The sequence below is a fragment of the Mustela nivalis genome (genome assembly GCF_964662115.1).
Source record: "Mustela nivalis genome assembly, chromosome: 2".
NCBI lineage: Eukaryota > Metazoa > Chordata > Mammalia > Carnivora > Mustelidae > Mustela > Mustela nivalis.
The window spans coordinates 101,583,973-101,609,698 of NC_139021.1; the positions used below are offsets into that span (position 1 = coordinate 101,583,973).

At 51.3% G+C, this 25,726-nt stretch overlaps 2 protein-coding genes and 1 long non-coding RNA gene across 4 annotated transcripts in view; 2 read left to right on the forward strand and 1 right to left on the reverse strand.

The window, feature by feature from the left end:
* LOC309859736 (uncharacterized protein) overlaps positions 1-25,726 on the reverse strand; it is a 281,535-nt gene that overhangs the window by 58,015 nt on the left and 197,794 nt on the right. The window lies entirely within an intron of this gene.
* The window catches only part of LOC309859319 (uncharacterized protein), a gene marked incomplete at its 5' end in the record, with an annotated part of 104,468 nt that continues 78,903 nt past the window's right edge, over positions 162-25,726 (forward strand). Inside the window, 9 exons of the mRNA XM_082719976.1 lie at positions 162-173; positions 3,905-4,121; positions 5,319-5,392; positions 5,851-5,875; positions 6,374-6,447; positions 6,821-6,848; positions 9,531-9,596; positions 11,318-11,391; positions 11,780-11,856. Of these exons, the coding sequence (XP_082576102.1) occupies positions 162-173; positions 3,905-4,121; positions 5,319-5,392; positions 5,851-5,875; positions 6,374-6,447; positions 6,821-6,848; positions 9,531-9,596; positions 11,318-11,391; positions 11,780-11,856 (647 nt within the window). The remainder of the gene's footprint in view (positions 174-3,904; positions 4,122-5,318; positions 5,393-5,850; positions 5,876-6,373; positions 6,448-6,820; positions 6,849-9,530; positions 9,597-11,317; positions 11,392-11,779; positions 11,857-25,726) is intronic.
* Positions 775-3,901, forward strand: LOC309859749. Its single transcript, XR_014308877.1, has 3 exons — positions 775-836; positions 1,301-1,325; positions 3,130-3,901. It is a non-coding gene; the product is annotated as an uncharacterized lncRNA (long non-coding RNA).

Sequence of the window (25,726 nt, forward strand, 5' to 3'; positions counted from 1 at the left end):
AAACAGATGGGCCCTGGAAACCTAACACGCATTTTGAAAGCAAGCACACAAGGAAAGAGGTACATTACACGATCCCAGGCTGAGAGGACACTCCAGTAGGGACATTCGTAGACCCAGAAAGTGGAAGGGACGGTGCAGGGAGGAAACGGGGAGGGCCGGTCATGTCGTCACGGGTACAGAGGTGCCAGGGGATAGGATGGCAACGTTCTCCCCATAGATGGCAGTGCGGTCTACAAAGCATCACGGATGTCAGCACTGTCACCGAACGGACGCGTACTAACAAATACAACCGTCCCCAGTACTTAGATTCCATCACCGAAAAACCCACTACTCCAAGGCACGACAGAGGAGTGATAGGGTCCCACAGCAGAGGTGCAGGGGAGACAGCTGAACAGGCCCCATGACCAGCTGAAGAAGTGGCAAGCTGGCTTGGCTTCACACTGGGCAGGAAGGCTCAGGGGACTGCGCCCTGAAACCCAGGGTGCCTTGAGTGTTTCCCAGACAGACGCTGAGAGTTCCCACTGATGATATCCCCTCCGTTAGAAAGCCAAGGCCCCATTTCCCTTTTCCATCCTGCTCCCCTCCTCTGTGTTTTGTGTACAGCACTGTGTACTGTCTCCACCACTGTGTCCAACACAGGCCTTGCGTGGTCACCCTTCACGTCCATTCCCTCTGGCCCCGCATCCACATCCAGCAGACTTAACTCCCCGAGTCATTCCTGAGTAGTGCAGCCAATGTCCTGACAGCTCCTCTCTGTTTTCCTAGACTGGGTGGAGGGACAGTCCAAGCACCTTCCTAGGGGCTGGAAAAAGGAAGGTCCCCCAACTCTCCCTGAGGTAAGCTCACCTCTCTTTCTCAGAGACATAAATGGTGCTTCCTTGATTTCTTCCATCAGTGGAGTTTGATGAACATCGGGCACTTTACCTCCCAGGGGAAGGGGGCAGCAGCCTCCCCTCATAGAAGAATGCTGGGTCTGACCTCTTACGCACAGTGGACCCAAAAAGGGTGATGACACAGGACAGCCTCAGTTACAAACTCCATGGGATCAAACACCTTCTTCAGCAGAAAAGGTTTCTCCTTGAAAGAGAACGTTCTGTCTGTTGATCAGAATGGACTTCGGAGATTGAATGATGCTCCAGCATCATTCAAATGGTCCTCCTGAACTCGGGTGGGGGGACATGGACTCAACCACGGGACCTCATCCAATTAACTGCCTGAAGTCCTCCCCAAACCAAAGAGCTGGCCCAACAGAGGACAGGATGCTGGGATCCTCACTGTGTTTCCTTTTCCCCAATCGCAGGTAGACGCTGGGAGCAAGGACAGCTGTACGTATTTAAGAGCATCGGGCTCTGGGAGGAAATCTAGAGTACAAAGAAGCCTGCCCCCTGATTCTGGGTTCCAACAAGGAACGGGGGGTGGGGGATACTGACCGAGACTGTCCGGTGAGGCACGGTCACCACGTCGAACAGGGCCTGGAAGAACTCGTACATAGGGAAGGGCTGATCTGTGTGCACGTGGGATGAAGGCCCTGTGTGCGTGGGGGTGTGCGTGGGGGCGTGCAGGTGTGTGTATGTGTCCCCATGTGTTATGCTTGGGAACGTGATTGTGTGCCTTTCCCAGGAGATCTTTCTCACACTTCCACCACAATCACAGTGCCCCCCTTCCGAAACACTCTCATCACCCTGGCACACTTGACATACTCCTTCCCCTACCCACCACAGCTGTACCTGGAGGACATTTCCCTTTGATTTCCTGAGACGGGCATGGTGCAGAGATGAAGGGACCAAACCCTTGACCTCCTACTTGGAAAGCCAAGATTGGAGCTCAGGTTCCAATCTGAAAGTTGCTCTGGCCTACCCACCTGTGTTAGTCCCTCAGACAGGGAGTCATGATGTACCATGGGTGCTAGCTAGCAAAGGGCCATAAGCATCTGTGCACACAGCCAAATACCTAGATTCTATGATGGTCCCCCACAGGACCCAACATGACACAGTGGCTTCCTTGGACACAGAAGCCAGGGCAAGCTTAGAAGCCCACGTTCAAGATTACAGCCTGGTCCCTGGAGTCAAGTGCACAGAGAAAAGCCACATCCTCGTGCTCAAGCCCACATGGCTGGAAAGCGTGTGGACCCGTGGAGGACAGAACAGGGCAACATCAGTCATAGCCGGTCTCAGTGTATACACACGACCGACCAATGGCAGAAAAGCATCACGGAGGGAACTGACTGTACTTGATAAGATTTCCCTAAGCCTCAGGAAGGTTCAGATTCTCTAAGCACACACTCAAATACCACTAGCCAATAGGAAAGCAAGGTCAAGCTTGGGTGGAAGCTTTGGACGCAACATCCCCGGAGCAAATCTCCTGCAAAGCAGGCCGACAGCCTATCGCACACACTCCAACAAGACTCCACTGTGTAAGCAACTTTCCACTGGTCAGAACACCTGGGAGGGTTCGGACAGCCACTGTCTTCACGGGAAACACGCACAAACACACACACACACACACACACACACACGGGACAGCTCAAGAACAGTGGAAGGATTCTATCACACTCATCGACGGTGCCGGCTGTTTACAGAAGCTAAGATGTCCGTGCTCTCCAGTGTTGCACATGGCATTTTCTGAAGACCAAGAAAGGATGAGTGAAGCAAACTACTAGGCTCCTTTCCTGAGGGTTGAATGCAGCCTGGCAAGTGAGGCTGCTTTTTATGCCGTGCAAAATCTTACAGAGACGTGATGCATATAGTCGCAGCAGGTGGGGATCTTGGGCCCAGAGCTGATGTCCAAAGCAGCAGCGTGGGACGCCTTAGTGGCACGTCAGTCAGGAGAGGTTATGGGACTCGGTCCTCACACAGAAGCCAGCTTAGGCTTCCCATGTACTGGACTGGCTATTTGGCTTTGATCGGGCTCACTTTAGCTAGAATGACAAGAACCCTCTTCGCATTTCCTCCCTGCTCCTCTCCCATCCCATCCCCTCTGCACCAAGGACAAGGCCCGGCAGCAGTGCCGCCCGTACCTCCTACGCTCCCCCACACGCACACTCCCCTCCTGTCCTCATCCATCCAAAATCCCCGCCTACTTCCTGAGCAGCCTCACCAGTGTCCTCACGGTGCCTCTGTATCCTCCTAGCTCTCCACGATGACCTGATGGAAGAGCTACTACCCACTTTGAGGGCTGAGGAGGAAACTCCGACTCTCCCTCAGGTAAACTCATTGTTCCTCAACTTTTTATTTATTTAAGACAGAAAGAGAAGGAGAGAGAGAGAGAGAGACAGACAAACAGACCGAGTGCGCACGAGAGCGCAAGCAGGGGGAGTAGCAGAGGGAGAGGAAGAAGCAGGCTCCCCTTTCAAGCAGGGTGCCCAATGTGGGCCTCCATCCCAGGACCCTAGGATCAAGTCCTGAGCTGAAGGCAGAAGCTTCAATGTATGAACCGTTGGGTCACCTCGCTAAAGTCATTTTGTGCTTCTGAGGGACAGCCAGTGTTTGATTTCTCTTTCCATGAACATCTGAGCATGGACATGCCAGAGGGGAGAGACAATGTCCTTGGTGCTGAGAGCCTGCCATGTGGTTATACCATTAATGGACAGCGGATTGAGACGGGCACTGAGAAAACATCACCATCATTGCTTAGGCAATGGATGGTTGTGAGCATTTTCCACCAGGTCATTCTGTCTATGGGAAATGGCTTTGGAATGAGTTGCTGAAGAAAATGGACGGGGGAGTTTTGACATAACAAGCCGGAGCCTTTTCGGGAGGTCATTTCCTCCTCCTCTGGATCATAGACTCAATGACCGCATCCCATCTAGCTTGCTTACGACACACACCAAGGGCACAGAGATGTGTGCACACGGTGTGCACAGGGTGCGGGGATCCTCACTGGGTTTCCCTTTCTCCAGCTGCAGGAGGCAATCACCGGATATGGCCCATATGCCTATTCCCCCATCACTCCCTTTAGGGAGACAGATGTAGCTGAAGATCAAGGTAGGGCTTTCTCTCCTCCTTTGGTCTGGAGAGCTTCCCCCCTTCTGAGTTCCTCCCGGGAACGGAAGCTGGGGCGGACTGAACAAACGGAGTGTCCTGCAGAAAACCAGGACCCTGTGCTACAGTCCCTGGAAACCAGTAGGTCATGCGGGCGGTGTGCTTGGTGCGTCTGAGGGTTGGGGCTTGTTTTCGCCTGGGTCGATGCGACGGGACTGGGCATGTGGGTGTGTGGACTCTGTCGAGTTTCACCAGAAGACATCTCCCACTGAATGGACTTGACGGCACGGGTCAAAGTTTCAAAGCCAAACCTCCTTCATCCCCGCTGCACACACCCCCCTAGGACACCACATTCCTCCCTGACCCCAGCTCCACCTGGAGGGTTGCTCAGGATTCCCTTTCTTCAGACAGGGATGGGGAGAAAGGAAGGGGCCCACATCTGTCCTAGCTAGGACGTTTCTCAGACAGGGTCAAAACACAAAGGAATCAGAAGCTACTTTAGTCGACCCAGACATCACCACCAGCCTTACAAAAACGCTCCCATCTTGAACGCACAGAGGGAAGGCTCACTGGCAAATGGCAATAGCCAGGAAAGCTTCATCATTAGCTCGGGGCCCGATCCGACTTCCTGACAATCTGCTACATGGCCAGGTTGGAGAGTGCCCTTCTCTCGCCTGGCCTCCGCTCTCTCGTGAACTTGCCTGGTCCTGACTGGGGGAGGTGGGTCCCGGGAAACTGGGTCCCGCAGACTCCAAGGACACACCCACATGTCACAGGAAAGGAAGACTGGGAAGAATCAGCACTTTGTGGATGGGGACTCTGTTGGAATGGTCAGATGTCAGTACGTAGAAATCCTGGGTCTTTCGTTTTCCTGACCCTGCATGACTCAGAGACAAATAGAAACCTCTAGGGTACTTGTGCTTGCATTGAATGCAACCCTGCCACACAGCATTCTTCTGCAGAAATACAATCTCCTAGTAGAGGTGAGAGATAGGTGGGAGCGGCCACGAATCGGTCTTGACAATGACCACGACACAGTCGCTGGTTGGAAGAGCTTGCCCGTCAGTACAACGGACCGTGTGTCTTAGTGTTTACCCACTTTCGGCTTGAAGAGGTCACCCTGATTCCATTCCCTGTAGCTCGAGTTCAGAGTATTTCTCCCTCCGTTCCTGCTCCTTGCCCTGACCTCTCTCGATGCAGCAGCAGCTTACTCAGTCCATACCCACGCAACCCAACGTCGCCATACACTCCCGGGCACGCCCACCCCAAGCGAAACTCCCTGAGCTCTTCCTACCGAGCCCCACCATTGGACTGACCGTTCTGTGGATCTCTCCCTAGCTTGGCTGGATGGACAGGCGGGTGAACGTTCAACAGGAACGACAGAGGAAGACGCCCCGTTTTACACCAGAGTGGTACGCTGGCCTTTCTTTGGGGGAGACACAAAACTCTTCTGGCTTTTTAAATCAAGGTCACATAAAAAACAATCTCAGCATGCACAATTGAAAGGGTAGGGAGAAGTTTGAGAGAGAATCTGTTACCAAATGCTACCTAACCCCGAAGGCATTGCAGGGGGGCTGGGACAACCACAGCATGATCACCTACCATCTGGAGGAGAGGGAGCTTTAGTACGGGTAGCAGCTATTCCTCCTTGGCACCTATTTTGTCCAGTGGGACCCGGCACGTGGGACCTCTAGGAAGACTGGGCACATCTGTGGAGAACTCGTTTTGCTCTTGTCATACTTTGGGGCTCACGGGCCTCTAGCACACTTCCCCATCTGGCTTCCTCTGGTGCCCCAGGGAACAAAAGAGCCATGCAAACAGGACAAAGCCTGATTTGATGTTCATACTGTTTTCTATTCTGAAATCACAGGTGTCCCTGCTGGAAGGGGATGGCGGTAAGTATTCTGTACTCTAGAGTCACTCACTTGTTTGCAACAACCTGGAAAAGGGCCAAGGTCAGGGCTTCGTCGCAGCCACGATGAGAACCACCCTGATTCCAGGTCTGGCGGGACTGAGAAGAAGGGTCAGGGTAACAGAAAGGGATTTCCTGGGGAAAGACCCGTGGCTTCATGGCCCTGTCCCCGGAAACTACTGCGCTGCTCTTAGGTGGTGCAGGTTTGGAGACAGGCAGTAGGTGTGCCTTGGAGATGGACTATTTCACAGCTACTCCAGGCCCTGTAGCTCCAACAGGAGGCAGAGTTTCTATTCACATCCCTGCTCCTCTCCAGGACCTTTCGTCCTCCATCCAGGAAGGGCCCACTGCAGCTCAGTCCATACTGATGAGCTCCCCACCCCCACACACATGTCCACACGTGCACGCCAAGCAAAGCTCCCCGAGCGATTCCCAAAGAGTCCCATAGGGGTCCTGACATTCTCTGTGTGTATCCACCCAGATCCCCTGGCTAGCCTGTACGATGACCTTGACGTGGACAGCACAGAAGGAGAGGGCCCATTGTTCACCAAGGTGGTAAGTCAGCCTTCCTTCAGGTGAGGTACAGCATCCCTTATTTCCCTGATACTCGCAATCAGATCCGAACATCTCGGCATGTACAATGTCCTTGGTGGAGAGATTCTTGAGAGAGCGACTCTTAGCCAGGGACGCCCCATTCCAAAGACCCTGCAGGAAACAGCAGGTTCGGTTACTGTCCACAGGGTCGTGAGCTTTTTCACGGGTGATACTGACACCGCCGTGCCACCTAATGGACCCAGGGCATGCGACCTCTAGGTGGATTCCATATCACTGCCCATGACCCTGCCCATCACCAAGAGACCAAAAGAGCTGTGCACACAGGACAAGGCAGGACTTGATGTTCATCATGTTTTCTTTTCTATAATCGCAGGTGGCCCGGCTGGAAAAGGAGCTTAGTGGTAAGTATGCTGTCCTCTAGAGTCACTCATTGCTTTTGAGCAACCTGGACAAGGGGCAAGGTAGGGCTTCCTTGCAGGCTCCATCTTGAGAGCCACCCACAATCCAGATCCTGTTGCAACGAGACTAAGGGTCATGTTCCGGACCGAGAACCCAGGCCTCGTGACCCTGGCCCCGGAAGCTACCGTGCTGCTCTTAGGTGCTGTAGGATCGGGTGCTGGGCACGTGGTCTGTTTCCATGGGAATCCATGTGCTGTGATTCTCAGGGTTGGTGTGTGTGTGTCAGGTGGGTGAATGCTGCGCTCTCGAACAGGTCTGGTCCCCTCAAAATGGCGATTAATGGTGTCCACGTTCTCAGGGACGGTTCCCATCACTGTCGCGTCAGGAACGTGACATGGAAAAACTCTTCAACACCTACAATTGAAAGAGGTGTTCTTTCCGTGCAAAATCACATCAATTCCCCCAGAAAACAAATCCCGTCGCTAACTAGGAAGGGCTAGACTGTGCCCCAAAGACACAAGTGTGTCCCTGTTACTGAGTCAGCGTCCATGGGGCTCTCCCGCCAAGGTAGGTCTCGGGCAAGAATGGTCACAGCACCTCCCTCTTGACACTGCACTCACACACACACACGTTCGTCTCTGCATCAGAGGCCCCACGATGCGTCTTCCCAACCTCATCGCAAGCACTGAGTGCTGGGACACACTTCCTCCCTTCTGCAGGCGGCATCCGGGGCAGCCGCATGCAAAAGCCCGTTCGGGGATGACGCGCACAAAGGGGCAATGGCCAGGGAACAGATGGGGCCAATTCACTCCGTGTTTCTCCATGGAGAATTACCATTTCCCTGCAGATACTGTGTCTAAGAATGCAACTGGCCTTCTCCCAGGGAAACCCCACACCCACCACTGGTCCTTGCTGGGGCACTTGGAGGTGGGCCCAAAAGGTGTCCTATCCAAGGGGGAATGAGGTGGTCTTCAGGGACTGAGGATCACTGGCGGCACCTGGGCCCCCTCCATGCAGGAACGAAGGGTGCTCTGTGCATCGCAAGGTGGCCAAAAAGAACCTCAAACCTCAACAGGGGTGACAGGACAATCACCACCCATTTTGCTGGCCATCTGTCCATGCAAGAGGGCCTTGTTAGATTCGGAAGGTTTGGACCAACAGACAACTCAAGGGGGTTCAGTGCCTGGGAATGGAGGGTTTCAGGGTTCTTTGGCAACCAACAAGACTTTCTCTCATGAGAAACATGTATTGGAAACAGAATCTGATTTTCCAACATCTCTTTTTCTCTCTCGCACGCGCGGGATCCACGGGAGTACCTTTCGCTGCTCTCTGAGGACACTCAACGGGCTTTTCCAGGGTAGTTGCACCAGTCTGCATTCCACAAATTGCATACAAAGTCTCCAATTGTCTGCCTCCTTCCAACATGGGTCCTGGGTTTGAAATCCAGGTTTGGGTCCTCGCCGCCCTAATTACAATGCCACAGCTTGGCGTCCTTTGTATTCGCATTGCCCTCACGATGCCTTAGGCTGAGCATCTTTTCGTACGACGTCTGTCTGACTGACCGAGTTATTTGTTCCCTTTGCAGCACAGACTATTCCAGTCTTTTTCTCGATTCTTTCATTTGGTGAAATCACAGTCTTCTTTTGTTTGGTTGGTTTTCTTTGTTGTTCTTCCTTTACGTCAGTGAACACACCTTTTCTGAAATAAGGATTGCCAAGGGGGTCTCCAATCTGTGGGCTGCCTTTTCACTCTGTTCGCTGTTTCAGAAGAGGATGCTTTTCCTGGGCGGTCCTCTTGGGAAGCATCGTGATGCCAACATGAGCGCATTTCCGGGGGCATTTATCTTCGGCTCCCAGGTGCCCCTGACTCTTTGTATGCCAGCACCCTCCTGTTGGCTCAGGGGAGTCATCCAAGGTATTGGAAGGTCAGCTTCTAGAGACCCACCACTGACTTCTTCATATTCAGAAACGTCGTGGCTCCTTGTGTTCCTTTATGGTTCCCTTATCTATTCTAGCAGCTTCTCTGTCCCAAGAGCAGCACATTGTATGCTTTAGATCCGTGCTGCATGGAATCCGTTCCCCACTTATTCTAGGAACTGGGGCTTCACCTTCATCTCTTCGGGCCCAAAGACCTCCGGCAGCACCTGGTGGGTGTGTGTGAGCCCGGGAACGTCTTCCCTTGATCAACGTCCCTGTCACGCCAGCCACAGATGCCTGAAAAATATGCAGGAGAGCAGGCCTGGTCTCTCGCTCCTGGTTGGTGTCTAGTGCTGAGTGATCCAGGAACGAGTCTGTCTAGTATCCATCGTACACAGTCATTTCTTATCTCAGTGCAGTACACAGAAATCATCAAGGGAACGAAAACATCCAGTTGCTCACTCCCACTAGCCACACGTCAAGAGTCCCATAACAACTGGAGTTTCCGATGGTTGCGCTGGGAGGGGACAGCGGTCATGGGCATGCAGAACTGACACTGAGGTGGCTGCTGCAGCATCCTGGTCTCATTAGAAGGCATGAGACTCCAATCCCCGTCTCCTCCAAGGGCTCCGGCTCCGCCAGCCCCGTGAACCTCTGAAAGCACAGCAGAAGAGTCAGGCAGATGCTGCACGGCCCAGAGACATCTCAACGCACTTGGGAGGAAGGGGTGAGGCGGTTTCTCTCCTAATGGCATTGCTCCTCTTTCAGTTCTTACAGATCTACTGGTAGAGAGCATCGAGGACTACTCCTTCAGTGAGGACGAAGTCTCTTCAGGTAGGGAATGGCACCGAAGAGGGGAACACGGGGACATGGCTCCCGGGAACATGGGGTTGCCCCTGCCGCTCCGGAGAATGAAGAAGGTGGGTCAAAAACCACCAAGGAAAGGGATGCTCTGGCACAGGCATGATTTGCTCATGTCACGGTTTCGGGATGAAAAGAACAGACGAGGTGTCCACGGGCCTTTAGGGTAGGCTGGGTTTGTCATCACCACTCGACTCCTTGCGCGGCTCCTTGAAGGATCTTTCCCATCAAAGCTGCTCGTGCCTCCCTTGGCCGCTGCCACATGTCAAAGCTTGGCCTCTTTGCTCATGGCCTTTCGGGAATGGTGCACAAGAGATTCTGAATCTTTCTTGGCACGGGCCCAGACCTGGTCATGCTCAGGACTTGGCGGCCCCAACCGCACTCTACTGGGCAAGAGAACCGCGACACTACGCTCTGGTCTGAGCCAGGAGGTAGAAGACAGGTCTAAATTCTCTCCCTCCTAACCTCCACTACCAAACCGTCCCGGTTCTCTCCAAGCTGCTATACTTCAAGGAGATGCCCAGAGCTGCAGAAGGGAAAGCGTACTTCCCCTGGGTTCACTACACAGGTTCCTGTAAATCGTACCTTCTGCCAGCCTTCACACCCCAGCCGAGTCTGACCTGTGGACGTGTTCCCAAGGGCGGGACGCCCCCATGCAGCTCCCCTGGAGAACCCCTGTCGCGGGCCACGGTCCCCTGGGCCTGTGTGAAGGGGCTGCTGGACCTGCTTCACACACTCGCTGCCCCGGGTCCACTCTACCTCTCACCAGCTGGCATCGAGGCATAGCACAGAGCCTCTTGGGAGCAGGGCCAGGGAGTCACGGTTCCTCTCACAAACCCACCTCGCCGCTCACAGCCCTGGCCATGCTCCCCACTCCCTAGGCATGCCCACACGGCAAACGTTCCTCAGGCCTGCCCAGGGCCCTACACACACCCCGACCCCGTCCATTCCCGGCAAGCCTCAGCAGGAGCACTGGCAGGAATCCTGTGTTTCAGTAACCACACCGATGGATGCTTTCCAGGGCTGCCCTGAACAGCTGAGGGCGCCTGCACAATTTCCCATGCTCCCGTCTCCATTCAACCTCTCTAACACTTAGGGAAACAGAGGGCGGTGCGTTCCCTGAAACACGTCCCTGGGAAGGTCATCCCAGTCCCTGGGCAGACATGTGCTGTGGGGAGGAGGTGGGCCATCTCTCCCTGCATTTCCCCAGCAATCCCAGGCCCATGACAGCTGCTCCCAGCACAGACAGATCGGGGGACCCAGGATATCTCCTCTCTTTCATGGTTGCCCCCTCCTGGACAACAATAGGACTGGTGGAGCTTGGCTGGGGGAAGGACATGGAGCATCTCTAGGGGAGGAGGTGGAGGAGGAGGAGGAGGATGAAGGAGAGCAGGGAAGGACAAGTACAAGGACAGAGGAAGACAAAGTCCCGCAGGCAGTCTTAGGGACAGTGACAGCCTCCAGGGGGGAAAGGATCACACAGCCGGGCTTCCGGGTCTTGGAGAGAATCGGAGGTGGGAAGAGCAGGTGGGCAACCGGAGACCCCCCTGTACCCTGCGGAAATCAAGCGACCAAGGCCAAGGAGGACTCGGAGCTAGGGACACACCCCACTGAGGGCAGAGCCCAGCATCCCCAGAGCAGTGGGTCGCCAGCTGCACTAACTCCCCTTTGTCCTCTCTCATGGCCAACCCCAGCATCCTCGCTGCTCTCTGACCCGGAGAAGGATTCCATGGACGACGATTCCGTCGGAAGGAGCCACCCTGCGCCTGTAATGCACTTCCACCTCCATCTCTTGGGCTTTCTCTCTCCTCTGTCCATAAGCGCCTCCTCCCAGCGCTTCCCCTTTCCCTGCTTTGACAATGCCCACCCTGGAGGCCCTCGTCTCCGGCAGGCACTCAGGCTTTGCATCGGAACTGCTGCATGAAATCCCCAGGCAGCCCTCCTCACCCCTTTCCTACCATCACCCTGACCCCTCACTGCTGATTCTGGGAAGCAGCCCCGGAGAGCAGAGCAGAGAGGAGGGCTGGGAGTCGGCAGGGCACGGCTCACCCGGCTGGAGGGCCCTCGGGAAGGGAGGCTGGGTGTGAGTATCCCCACACTTGGTTCTCTGATGCCGGGGAGTCTGTGCTCATGCCCACTTCTGCTCTTGCTCTTAGCTCTCAAGAAGCTTCCCTTCGGTGGACTTGGCGCAAACGACAAGGGAAGCAGAAGAAGAGGAGGACTCGGGAACGGGGTGAGTCGGGCAGGAAAAGGGGCCGGTGAACATGGACACACGTTCTCCCTCGCTGCCCAGTCCCTGTTGTGGGCACCTCGGCAAACCGCACAAAACCCGCGGTGCTGCCCTAGCCTCTGATCACAAAGAGGAGAGGAGAGGAAGGTCCCAGTCCCTGCAGGCACTAGGAAGACCTGAGAGCATCCCACGGGGAACCTCCACCTAATCCAGGCAACTCCCTGTGGTGGTTAGGCACTGTCGTCCAGGAGCTGCTGATCTTGGAGGGAGGGCCCTGGCTACCTGGAGGGACTGGACCCCAGGCAGCCTAGGCACAGTGACCTTCTGGAAAAGGGCTCCAAGCCCCCCATTGAGCCCCTCCCTCTGCACGACACAAGCCTTGCCCTCCCACCCTGCAAAAGTCAGCAGATGGCTTACTCCCAGACGACACTACTCGAGAAGAGACAGTGGTGAGGTGGCCTCATCTCCCACTTCAGGCACGTGAGAAATGAGCAAACAAGACAGGCCCCCGGGCTCACAGGAGCAGGACAGCTCACCCCTCCCAGCGCTGCATCCCTGTGGGCACGTAGTCGGGCCCGGTCTCCAGCTGAGTCATGTCTGCCGGCCACTCCCATACGATCTGACCAACACCTCCAGTCCCCCGAGCCTCCAAGATGCCTCGTGGGAGGTAGTGGGTCCCCTCATGGCACCATTTTGCTTTGTGAGTTTCATGCTCTAGAGACTCTCCTCGATCCCTTAGTCAGCAGGGGAGATTCACCAGGGAAAGGCCACTCTATTTGCTCCCACCTCACCCAACACCTGCCCACAGCTCATAGACTGTGCCAACTCACTTCCCATGGGGGTCGGGAGCACGTGGTCTCTGCAACGCCACCTGCAACACTCATGTGGGCAAAGGCTCCCCCCACAGAGAAGGGGCACGTCCAGGGCTCTCAGAGAGGCTGGGGAAGGGACAGCCCAGCAGGAGGAGGACCCCGCCGTCATGGAGGAGGACGCTCAGGGAAGGGCCTGAGGGACCCTGGCTGTGAAGCCTTCATTCAGCCCCAGGGGGCCCACGGGAAATTCCCCTTTCTTCAGGTCATGCATGGGTCCTGCAGGGAAACCTCCACCTCAACACCTCAGAAGACATATTCCCCCAAACCCCACAGGCCTCTGGTAAGACATGGCCTAAACCACACGCCACTCACTATCTCACACCACTCCACCCGTTGTCTCCACAGCTGAGCCACAGGACAGTCTGCCCACCACCCCGAGGCAACAAAGGCTCCTGGGGTGCTCCGACAAAGGGAGCCAGGAGGGCCCTGGGGCCCCACTTGCAGCTCCGATTTGGGCCCGGAGGAGGATTCGGCGTGAACACACAGGGAAACACGCCTGCAGAAACGGCTCTCTTACGCCTGACCTCCGTAGGCCAAAAAGACGACTTCTGGGCAGCCCACCAGAGGACAGCACTGGAGCCCCGAGGACGAGATGAGAGGACCCTCTGAGTCGGCCGCCACACCCAGAGTTGGCTGCCCAGGCCCTGCCGATGACGGACACTTGGAGCACGAGGCAACCACCTGGGCCCACAACAATCCGTTGTGTGGGGAGACTGGGCCCACCTGGGACTGGGCCCAACTGGGACTGGGCGGGACAGCAGCCTTCCCGTCGTCTCCCCTGTCTGCTGCAGGGGCTGTCCCCTGCAGTCCCCGGCAACCCTGCAGAGCATGACACATGCAGGACGAAGCGGCACTGCCAGGGCCCCTTGACCACCCTGGGATCGACTCGAGGGGCAGCAGCCCTACCCCTGCTGGATTCCCCGAGGGTGCCACACCGGAACCGCCCCTGTCGCTTCGACGCACAGGACCGTGACCAATTCTGGGCTCAACACTGGCAGCGGCCCCACAAAACGGGCCCCGCTCAGCCTATGTTGTTTGGCAGCAGCAAGAGGTTTAGGGAGGAGAGGCTCTCCCCTGCACTCAGCGGCCTCTTCCTTTTGCAACTCAGACAGCAGAGGCCTCCCCCAGCTGGGCCTACCCCACCTGACCAGGAACGACCCACGCGGAGGGACAGCTCTACGCCCCTATTCAGCAGGAAGAAGCTACAGAAGATGAGACCGTCCTCCTTCAACAACCTTAACCACGCATTGCTCCGCCCTGGTCAGGGGCACACGAGGAGGGAGGAAGGAGAAGGCTAGCTGAGCACCAAGCAGGAGCTGGCACGCCACACCGCCCCCCCAACCTGGGATACGGGGGACATCCCTCAGGCGCTCTGACTGCCCTCAAGCTGAGGAAAGGAAAAAACAGATTCTCCCCAGATGGCAAGACCGGAGTCTCCCTCGGTTTGTAAAAGTCCTCGTGATTCGGCAGGAATCAAGAGGCCCGCTTAATGCGAGCCTAGTGACCTGCCAGAGGCCCGGATCTCCGTTTCCTGAAGCCCTGTCATCTCCCTCCCCTCCACGACACTGAGGGAGGCTAAGGCCGAAGGAAATGTCCGTAGGGACAGAGTTTCTTTTCAAACCTGCAGTCCCTTGAGAAGGACCTGTGAGAGGAGGAAGGTAACATTCCTCCAGGAAGCTCCCCACCATCTTTCAATTCATGCCTTCCTAGCAGGAAAAACCACCTTCCCTTCACAAGAGCAAAGCCAACTGTATCCTCGGGGTCCTCTGTCCTCCTGCCACGTTCTCGCAAAACTTCCCTTTTGCCTGACCTCCCCCAATGCCATCCCAGAGAGTCAGCCTCCCGTCACGACCCCAGCAAGCAGCCCTTTCTACCCAAGGGTCGTATCCCTGTGCTTTAATAAAAATCACCTCCTGCCAGCAAAGCCGTCTCAAGACTTCTTTCTTGACCATCGGCCTTGAATGCTAACCTCTTTCCTACATCAGTCCTGTCTCTTGTAGGGCTCCTGTGGAAACAACCCTGCAACATGTTGGGCCCATTTCTGTCAACTCTTCCGACTCCATCCACCTCACCCACTGCACATTCTGTGTCCTCCGAGGACCGGACCCTTCTGTGCTTCTTGCACTCAAACCCTCACATGGCCCCTCTCTCAGTCCTCGACGTGGTTGACGTTGCCCTTCTGAAACTCCCCAGCATCCCTGGGGAGTTTGTCTCGCAGGTTTATCTGGTCCATAGGTTCTCATCACCAACACGCTACAACCGGTTTCTGCTCCTGAGTAGAGAGGACTCCATTCCTTTCCTTTCTCATCAAGCTCAAATCTTAACTCTCAGATGTTTGTCTCACAACTATCAAAATTCTTCTTTCCCCTAATGCCTCTCTACCAGTTTCTCTTCTTCCTTTTTCAAGCCGCCCTCCCTCCCTCCCTCCCTTCCTTCCTTCCCTACATGATCTTTTCGTTCTTTGTATTCTTTCCTCCCTCCCCCTCTTTCCTTTTCTCCTTCTGTTCTGTTAGTCCCCACACAGCACTTCAGTACTTTTTCACCTAGTGTTCCGGGACTCACTCTTTGTGTACAAGACCCAGGAGCTCACGGCAATTCATTCCCTATTATAAAGGATGAAGGGAGACCCACACAGGGGCATCTCAAAGGTCTGCTTCTCTGCAAGTCAACGGGAAGCTTCAGGGTCATGAACCCTGGCCTTCCACACTAGAGCTGGACACGGGCTACGCTAAGCATTCCCCACAATCCCCTGTCATCCAAGACCCTGAGCATACGGGCTGTCCCACCAGAGACCTGAAGAGTTTCATTTCTCGGCTGAAATGGGCCTCGAGTCAAGCCGCTGCCCGAGGGTCTGGAAAAGTCACTGGCTTCAGCACGACTCACGGGTATATAGTCTTTGAAACGGAAACATCAAATATTTAATCAGCAGTTGACGTGGTATGAGGCTACCATGTAGAAAGATCTATCTGAATTCCGGAAAGGAACAAGCCACGCGACTACAAGTGGCTTGCAGGGGTAGACGCAGTGACCGTTCCTGAAGGGAGGGGCTGGAACGCGTTCCTTGAGTCAGGAAGGGAGGAACGTGAGGGAGCGATCCTGCCACAGCCCCTCGTGCTCTGGCCATTAGCACAGGGTTCACACTGCACAGGAACACGGGCAATGCTGGAGCACAGCACGGCGAGGTCTCACATGCCTCACCTCACTCCAGGTGTGCTGTGTCCTGGGAAGACAAGCCTTGTATTTGCTGACAATGTGGAAGAGCCTTCAGCCATGGGTCTCTGGTGCCAGGGACATCAGAGATCGTTCATCCTGGACCGCAGCACACCCATCTACCCAGTGTGGGAGAGCCTTTAGTCGGGGCTCTAACCTCGGGAGACACGAGAGACCTCACCCTTCCGAGCAACGGAGACATGATACACATGGGGGGAACAACTCCAGGGCAGTGCTCACCTCTGTACACAGTAAGGCCACTGGAGACGCCCCTCAGCAATGGAAAGAAGGTGAGGGACCCTTGTTTCAGAGAGCTCTGCTCTTCTTCATGACCAGGACCTCACACGGGGTAGAAGCCATGTGCTGGGATTGCTGCACAAGAGCTCACAGCAACATACATCTCTTCGAGGCCATGGGCACATTCCCACAGACAGAAACCAATTGAATGTCATCTTCAGGGAAAAGCATTTAGGCCAGCCACACCCTTAGCCAGCAAGCGAGGATCCACACCGGCGGCAACCCCGACAAATGCGGTCAACGTGGAAGAGCCGTTCGATACAGCTCTCACATTTGGAGACACCGGACAACTCAGAGCAGAGAAACCTGTGTCTGTCATCACTGGGGCCCCACCTGTACCCAGAGCGCCCACCTTGCTCACCGCCACAGAAATCACACAGTACAAACCCTTGTCTCCCGTCACTGAGGCAGAGCCTTCAGCCAGAAGTGGGCCCTTTCCCAACACCAGAGAACTCACACAGGGAGAGCCACTAGCGCGGTATCCTGGTGGGAGAAGCTTCAGGTGGGGCTCAGGCCTGAGGCTCCCGCTACCATCTCAGAGTGTGCTTCATCCCTCACATGGGAGCGAAGGTGCAGGCACCCCTGGGACCCCCTGCATCATCGCTGTGGCTGAATGCGAGGACATCCCATATGGGAATCCCATTCCTCACGGAGCCAACACAGGAAGGACCTGGCAGGATTCGCACACAGGAAAATCCTCCCGGTCAGATGAGCAAAGGAATGGGCTCAGCTATCCCTTCTTCCCTAGCCAGCAATGACACCCTCACACCGAGGGATCACTGATCCCAACGCAACGAGGGGAATTTCTTCCCCGGACACTCCCATCAGAGAATCACTGGGCAACTACCTCCCAAGGAATTCCTCGGGGTGACTCTGAGATACAAACTCAGACACTGCAAACACAGACAGCGGGGCCCCGTTCTGAGGGATGCGGAATGCGTTAGTCCAGTAACCAATAGCTAGAAATCAAGCACATCTGCTCTGATCCAGGAGTACTTCCATAAAGGCCAGTCTCACCAAACAGGCGGGTCTAACAACCGTGCACACTGTGCCAAGTAAGAACAGGGGACTTCTCCTTCAGGAGCTCTCACAACAGACACAGGTACTGTCTCTTGGTAGGAAGTGCGATCACGGGAAGTAACACTGCCTGGGATCCATGAGAACATCAAGTCGAGGGGGAACTCAGAGTCTCAGAACACAAGGTGATAGAAGTATGTTCACAAAAACATGAACCTATCGATGCATATAGATCACAAGGATGAATGGCCACAAGATTCAAAAAACACATGGTTTGTGATCTACCTCTCATGTGTCCTTAATTCTACTAATATTGTCCTCACAAAGCGCAAAGGATTTACAAATTAATTGCGTGCTTAGAAATATATCTATTTACTTCACTTCACTTATTGGAGATCGACAGAGCTAGCGAGGGAGCAAGAACAGCTGGGGTCTGGCAGCAGAGAAGAGGGAGAAGGGTGCCCAATACAGGGCTTGATCCCCCAGGATCCAGGGATCCTGACCTCAGCCAAGGGCAGATGCTTACCCAACTGCGCCACCCGGGGGCTGGCAAATTAATTTCATCTTTTACAAAGATGCTCTTCTGGAAGACAGGGCACCAAAACCTCCACAGTTCAGCATCAGGCAGTGAGGGCTTCCTCCCTGTCTATGAGAACATGGAAGCCAAAGGTTTTTCTCCACCACCAAGAAGAGCTACATATCTCTGGGCCTGAGAGGGTATACAACCACTGCAGATGTGGAAATACTCCCCGATTCGGTAGATTTTAGAACAGGATGGCGTTCTTACGGTCCCTTCCATAAAGACAAAGCCTGTCTAGGAATGCCTGCGAGGTTCTTTCAGTTAAGGGACCAGCTTTTGGCTTTGGCTCAGGTTATGATGTCAGGGTTATGGGACTGAGCCCCGTGTCAGGCTATGGAAGGAATGTGGAGCCTGCTGAAGGGTCGTTCTCATCCCCTGCAACACACACAACCCGCAAAAAAAAAAAAAAAAAAAAAAAAAAAAAAAAAAAAAAACCACACACAGGAGAGAGTGAGTGAGAAAGAGAGAGAGAAAGAATGTGTGCGGCAGTCCACTAAGACAGCCATTTGTAAAGATGCCCGGGATTCTTTGCTCTAGATGAATGGCCCAATAAAGCAAGTGTGGGCAGAAAGTTGATCATCAAGAGAATGTCTATTTATAAGATCAGGCAGCAATAACTCAGGACTCTGCTAAAAGGGGCAACCTGGAGTTCAGAAGTCTTGTGTGGGGCAGGGACTTGCAGAACCTTCTCCACATGTGCCACTAAGTCATCTTCCCCAAGCAGCCAACTCTGGACATTCTGGTTAAGGGTAAATCGACAAGAAGAGGCTCTCTTTGCCTCCGGAAGAAAGACAGAAGCCGGCAAGAAAGACACCCAAGTCAAGGCCTGAACCTCAACCCAGGTGGGAGGTTCAGAACCAAGACAACTTATCACTGCGATGCACGTGCACCAGCGAGACGACAGCGGTCACAATCCTGGACGTGCTGCACTTCCATCTGCACTGAAGAGACAGAGGCCAGACGATCTGGATGCTGCCCAGCAGGCCACGTCCCCTGAGCCTCGAAGCGCCACCTGTAGAAACAAGGAGAGCATTCAGTCGAGGTCTCAGGACCTGCACGTGGGGAGAGACAGAGTCACCCATGATGGAAGCAGGCCCCTCCGTCCCAGCAGGGAGTGCAGGTTCAAGGAGGCCAAAACCACAGGGCCCCGCCATCTGTCAAAGTCTTAGCATTGCTGCTGGAAGGCCTTCCCCTAAAGCATGCTTGGCGAATTGCCTGCCAGGAGTTCCATGAGGCTGAAAAGGGCCTCTGGTCTTTCCTTGCTAAGACATGCCTCTCATGCGCCCTGGTACTCAACAAGAAAAAAAAAAAAAAAAAAAAAACCAACAACGACTGACCACCTTCCACTTCCACAACACCCTTCCACTTCAGGGTCGTGGCTATGGCAGAGTTCACACTGTGTGCATTTTTTCCCTTTGGTTCTATTATAGTCTCTCTCACTACAAAACCTGCAATGGACCCCCATTTGTTTTTAAGGACATTCAAAATTGCAGCATGGCCTAGAACTTCAAGATCAAGTTTATGCTGGTGTCTCCAACTTTATTTCATGCCATTGCTCACTGTGTTTGTCGTGATAGAAACACACTAGCCATCTTGCTATTGACTGAATGAGTCCAGGTGCTCCTGACCAGGACGTTCCTGCCTCTCTCAGCAATGCTCTCCTCACAGATCTTTGCTGTCAAGACTTTCCATATAATTTAGGTCCTTTCCAGATACAATCCTGAAGAGACTACCCCTGGCCACTTGGCTGAAACAGTCTGCTTATCCCCAATACCCTCTATCACTATCATCTCATCTTCTGGTCTTTAAAACCCTTCACAGCATTTAGCATGACCTGAAATTATAGGATTAATTTATTTGCATCCTTTCTTCCTCTGTGGTCCTTATCTCTACACCTCCCTCCTGAATGTAAGCCCAGCAAAGGGAGAGTCCTTGACTTTCTTGTTCATTGACGTATATCCTGAGCTTTTAGAAGGGCATTAGTTTAATGCTGGTTAAAAGTATCAATTTCCCAGGGGTGCCTGGGTGGCTCAGTGGGTTAAAGCCTCTGCCTTTGGCTAGGGTCCTGGGATCGAACCCGCATCGGGCTCTCTGCTCAGCAGGGAGCCTGTTTCCTCCTCTCTCTCTGCCTGCCTCTCTGCCTACTTGTGATCTCTATCTGTCAAATAAATAAAATAAATAAAATCTTAAAAAAACTACAAACTTCCCAGATACCTATTTTAGCAAAGCCCTGTGTATTTATATCTTGCCTCTTCTGATGCTCACAAATATTGTGACAAAGGTCTTATTATCCAAATTTACAACGAGGAAACAAAGGCTCATAGAGATTAAGTGACTCGTCTAAGCCAGTAAGTGGCTTAGCAAGAATTTGTGGGCTAGCAGTAGTAATTTTAAAGTAGGCTTCAGAATAAAAAAGTTCTACCAGGAATAGAGACATCATCATAAAGGGGTCAAGGGCTCGAGAGGACATAAATATCCGAGTATTTATACACTTAATAATTCTTAAAATTGATAACGCGAAAACCAATAGAACTGAAAGGAGAAGTAAACACAAAATTATAGCTACAGAGTTCAACACTGCTTCTCACTGTGTCACTGACAAAGCTCTTAGGAATTTTATCCCCAAACCCATTTTTCCGTTAGCCCTGTGATTTTCAGTACACTATTTTATATGGAGCAGTGATCCTTTTTTAGGAAAACACACATCATGTTATAAAAGAAGTCACCGTATTTGTATACCTTCTCTCCTCTCCGTTTGTTGTTAGCCTCCTCTCATCTATATAGATACATACCCTTTCTGTGTTGCCTAGATTTGCAACTCATACAATCTGTCACCTAGTTCCCACATTTGTTCTCAGTTCTTTGTGGGGGGAGGGGGGTCAGGGTGGCACAGTCGGCTGACTGACTCTTGGATTCAGCTCTGGTCGTGATCTCGGGGTTGGGGGTAGAGTCCCTCGTCGGGCTTCAATATCAACACAGAGTCGGCTTGTTTCTCTGTCTCCCTACCATGTTCACTCTCTCTCTTTCTCAAACAGGTAAGACTTTAAGGGGGAAAAAAAAAAAAAAACTAAAGAACAAAATAAAATTAGTTCTTCAGTTAAAGTCAGAGTCTACTACCAGCCGTTTTACCATGCTTCTTTATGTCACTCCCTGGTTACCTGGTACTCATTCTCTAACAGAGCCTTCCAGGAACAAAGATCCTAGAGTTCTTGTCCATTCAGAAAAGACTTGCTGTCTTTGTTGAAGAGTATCTTCTTAACTGGGTGTAATACTCTCAATGTGACACCTTGAGGATTTTGTAGAAACTGCTCTTGCTGACTCTGAGCTACAGATTTTACTATGGAAAAGTCTGAGGCTATTTGGACTTTCTCTTATATTGGCCGGTTGTCAAAAATAACTGTTTTTGAAATCTAGTCCCTTTATCAGAATATATCCTAATGTTGCTAAGGACTGGCTCTTTTACACCGATTCAATCACAAATATCTCCCCCCACAAAAAGTATTCTTGAAATATTTTAAACATTTGTTCTATTTCTTTTCCTTTCTGTTTTTGGGAAGGAATTCTATTTATGGTATGTATGTGAACTCTCTTTTTAATGTAATCTTCTAATTTTATTTCATTTTCTTCTTGCTTACATCTATCCTTTCTTTCTGAACAAATTTTTTTAAAGATTTTAATTATTCATTTGAGAGAGAGAGAGAGGCACAGCGAGAGAAGGAACACAAGCAGGGGGAATTGGAGAGGGAGAAGCAGGCCTCCTGCCAAGCAGGGAGCCCAATGAGGGGCTCGAACCCAGGACCCTGGTATCATGACCTGAGCCGAAGGCAGACACTTAATGACTGAACCACCCGGGCGGGCCCTGAACAGATTTTTGCCAGTATGTATTCATCCTTGGGGTTCTTCCAATTTGCTTTCTTTACTGTAATTATATTTTCTGTTCTCTTTTCTCAATTTGACACCCTGCCATGTGTTTGCTATTCCCTTATTAATATCTTTCTTAAATACCTGTACCACAGAGATAATTAATCCAATTAGTTCACCCTTTGGAAACTCATGATTTAATACTTGGTCACATAATTTACCTACTTTATGACTACTTTGATCAGATGACAATTCTATCACCAACTAGCTTTCTTCCCAATACTTTTCACCCCTTTTTTCTTATAATCGTTTTGCATGCATTTGTGCTGGTTCCCTTTCCATTACTTGGGCTAAAAGGATGTGAGCTTTTCAAGGAAGACCACACTGCAAAAGGTTTACTTGGGAGATGGAACAGAGTCATCCCTTGGGCTAGAGGGGTAACTCATTATGAGCAAGTGTTCTGCACATGTGTTGGTCTCAGTTTACAGATCAACCAGGATGTGCCTTCCTTCCTCGTTGGAACAGCCTCCACAACAGCTTGCTCTCTTGGTCATCACAGAGTCAATCACTGACTGCAGCTCCAAACTGAGGAAAACCAAGTGTTGGGCTCATTGCACAGAAACAGGCCCAGAGGCCGAACTGGGCCCATGGAGGCTCCGACTTCCCCAGCATCTGCCTAGGCCAACTGTCTGATGCAATCCAGGAAAGAAAGGTAGTTAAAACTCTACAGAACAGTTTCATCTGAGAGAGAGGAACAAGACAAAAGAGAACATCCTTTCCCCTTCCACCTTTCTGACCAGCTGCTCTGGCACACAGCGGTTCACACTGAGACTCGGAACATATCCTGCTAGTCTGAGCAATCAGATGTGCTAATTACAAAGCTACAGTCAACGAGGTAATCACCCCCCTGAGCATTCCCCTCCTCCTAACCAGCCTTACCGTCCCCCTTGCTTCCCTCACTTTTGTAGAAGGTCTGCAAATCCCGATCAACCGTTGCCAAGTATGTTTTTGCATCAAATTCTATGTCAGAGGAGTACCTGCTAAGATGGCATGTAAGATTATTTCTGCACATTTAGTGTCTATGAGGTGGTTTTCCCTCATGGACAGTCTCTCTTGCACCATCATGGAAACAGAGGGCTACTGAAAAGTGTGGTTTGTGCTTCTACACTTCAGTACGTCTCCTTGGCAGAATGAAACTGTCTCCAAGGGAGCTCAGCTATCTAGTTCATGGCACCGTTGTTCATGGAAGTTTTAGGTGTGGATGTGCTCTGTTCATGAAAAGCGCACTGCCAGACCCCGTGCGCATCAGAAATGCTTTTGTTTTCTACCCACCTGCTAACATACACACGTTCCTTGATCCATCATCAGCTCTGATGCAGGTACACTTGTTCTGATTTGGGATTTCAGATATCCACTAATGTCATAGAATGAAGCTTGCCTTGCTCACTTCCCTTCGTGCTTCTGGATGATTTGCAGACAAAGGCAGAAAATGCTGACTTGATACATTCTTCTTCAAGAAGTTCATTTTGCCTTTGAAAACCATCTTAACTCAGCTACAGGACACCATATTCTCTGTTTTCACCTTATCTCCAGACTGTTCCTTCTCTCTTCTTCGCTGAGTCCTCTCATTTTCATGACTTCTAAACATTAGTGTCCCAGGGGACAGCTTTCATTCAGACCTCTCCAATGTGTTCATTCTTACTTCTGAGAGGTGGTTACCTGATCCCTTAGCTTCAAATACTAATTTTATAAGAACTTTAAATACTACCATAAGTTGATAATTTCCAAGTAAGTATCTCCAACCTGGGGTCTTCCCTATATCACCTCTGCTCATACAACCAAATGCTTATTCCCATGTAAACCTGTGCATTTTATAATCATTTCATTCAAGTTGATATCATCCAAATGCCTTCCCGAATGCCTTCCTTTTCTCAAGTATTACATTTCATTATTTCAATTAATAACTTCCTTGCTATTTTGTTGACATACTATGTATATAGTATGTGTATGTGTGTACGTATTAGGTATATTATGACATATTATGTGTATAGTATGTGTATGTGTGTTTATTTCTTTTCTTTCCCTATCAGAATGTAAGCTCCATGAGGTCAGGAACAAATTCAGTTTGATCATGTGTTTCAGCACCTAAAACTTGAGTGAGGCACAGCAGGTACTCAGTATTTGTTAAATGTGAAAACGAACATATAAGCAAGTACCTGAGAATAAAAACAATTCATACCATGTCACCTAGTGTCCATCTGTTTAATACATACTGACTCACCTGGGTAGCTCTGACTTGGGGACTCTTCCTCTAGCATCCATGGCTGCTCTCCTTGCTCCAACGTCAGGATCACTTCTGGTTTAGGGATGCGACACCCTGTAATTGGGAAATGACATGGGAATTCGGCGAAGTTCATGGGCTTCAGGGCCCTTGAAGAAGACAGAAGACGAAGCCTCAGGGGCCAATTACAACACTTCATTCTTTACAGTCATTCAACAATCCTTCTGCTTAATACTTGATATCTCAAACCTAAATATCATTAAACTCAACAAAGCTTCTACAGGTGTCAAACCAAGAATGAAAGTGCATACTAGGAGTCTGCATGGGAAACAATCCTTACCCACTGAGACAAGGTGGCTATAGTTCTCCAGCATCACCTCCCTGTACAGGGTCCTCTGAGCAGGGTCCAGATGCTGCCACTCCTCCTGGGTAAAGCCCACAGTCACATCCCCAAATGATAAGGATCCCTGAAACAGCACATTTGTGTTCAAATTTAAGTAATCACAATGGGAAGACATGGAAAAGCTGTCAAAGAACTGTTACGGAGTTCACTATTCACAATTAGAAAATGTGTTCTGGCGTGCCTACCTTTGTACTTGGTTGGAGGAGAAAGCACGGCAGACATTCCTCACCAGTGTGATAAGTTACCGGCATCCCATCATGTGCCTACATGCCATAAAGAACTCTGCTACCTTGAGAATCTGAAAACCAATGAAACCATGTCACTGTTCTCAAGGAGCATATAATCTGACAGACACAAGCATGAAGCATCCAATTGCCATGTAGCATGAAATCCTACTACAGTAAAACAGGTGCAAAGTAGAGTGAGATTACAGAGGGGAGAAAAGTTCTATTCCTGCTATTAGGGTGAATTTCACTGATAACAGAGTATCATTCATGAACCTGGGCCAAGAGCATAACCATGCACACTTCTAAAATATGGAGTTAAGTGTTTGCCTTTGGCTCCAGTCATGATGTCAGGGTCCTGGGATCGAGCCCCATGTCAGGCTCCCTGCTCAGTGAGGAGTCTGCTTTTCGCTCTCCCCCTGAATGTGTGTGTTCTCTCTCTCTGTCAAAGGAATAGAAATCTTTTTAAAATGTATTTAAAGGAGTCAGTGAACACACAAAAAGGACTGCTGGGACTATGTTCACATAAAGAGCTATAGTCGTCTTCAGGGAAAATGCTATTTAATAATTCTGAACATAACTCCTGTAGGATGGGGTGCCCAAAATGTTTGGTTACTGTTCCATCTAGGAAACCCTTTTCTTTCTTTCTTTCTTTCTTTCTTTCTTTCTTTCTTTTCTTTTCTTTTCTTTTTTAAGGAAACCCTTTTTTTAAACAGTAAACTTACAATGTCAATTTATATATTAAATTCCATTATTGTTATTTTTCCTAAGTCACTTTTCTTTTTTCAGATGAATATATTTGGCATGTAACATTGTATAACTCTGATAGGCTTATATACTGTAACGATTGCCAATGTAGCTGTATTTATCTTATTACATAATTACAGCACATTAGTGTGTATACCCATTTCACTGTATAATAGATTTCTTCGTTCTTCTTTTTGTGGATTACAATAAATCTAGGGAGATACCCAAGTATTTTCTTCCCATAACTGAACTGACTGTCTTGTTCATAGCTTTTATACCACCCATTTATAAAATGACCACTGTGGGAAATATAGCAAGAAGAAACAGAGACATATCATTCCCAGGTTATCAAAACAAACAGCTAATCAATGTTCATGTCAT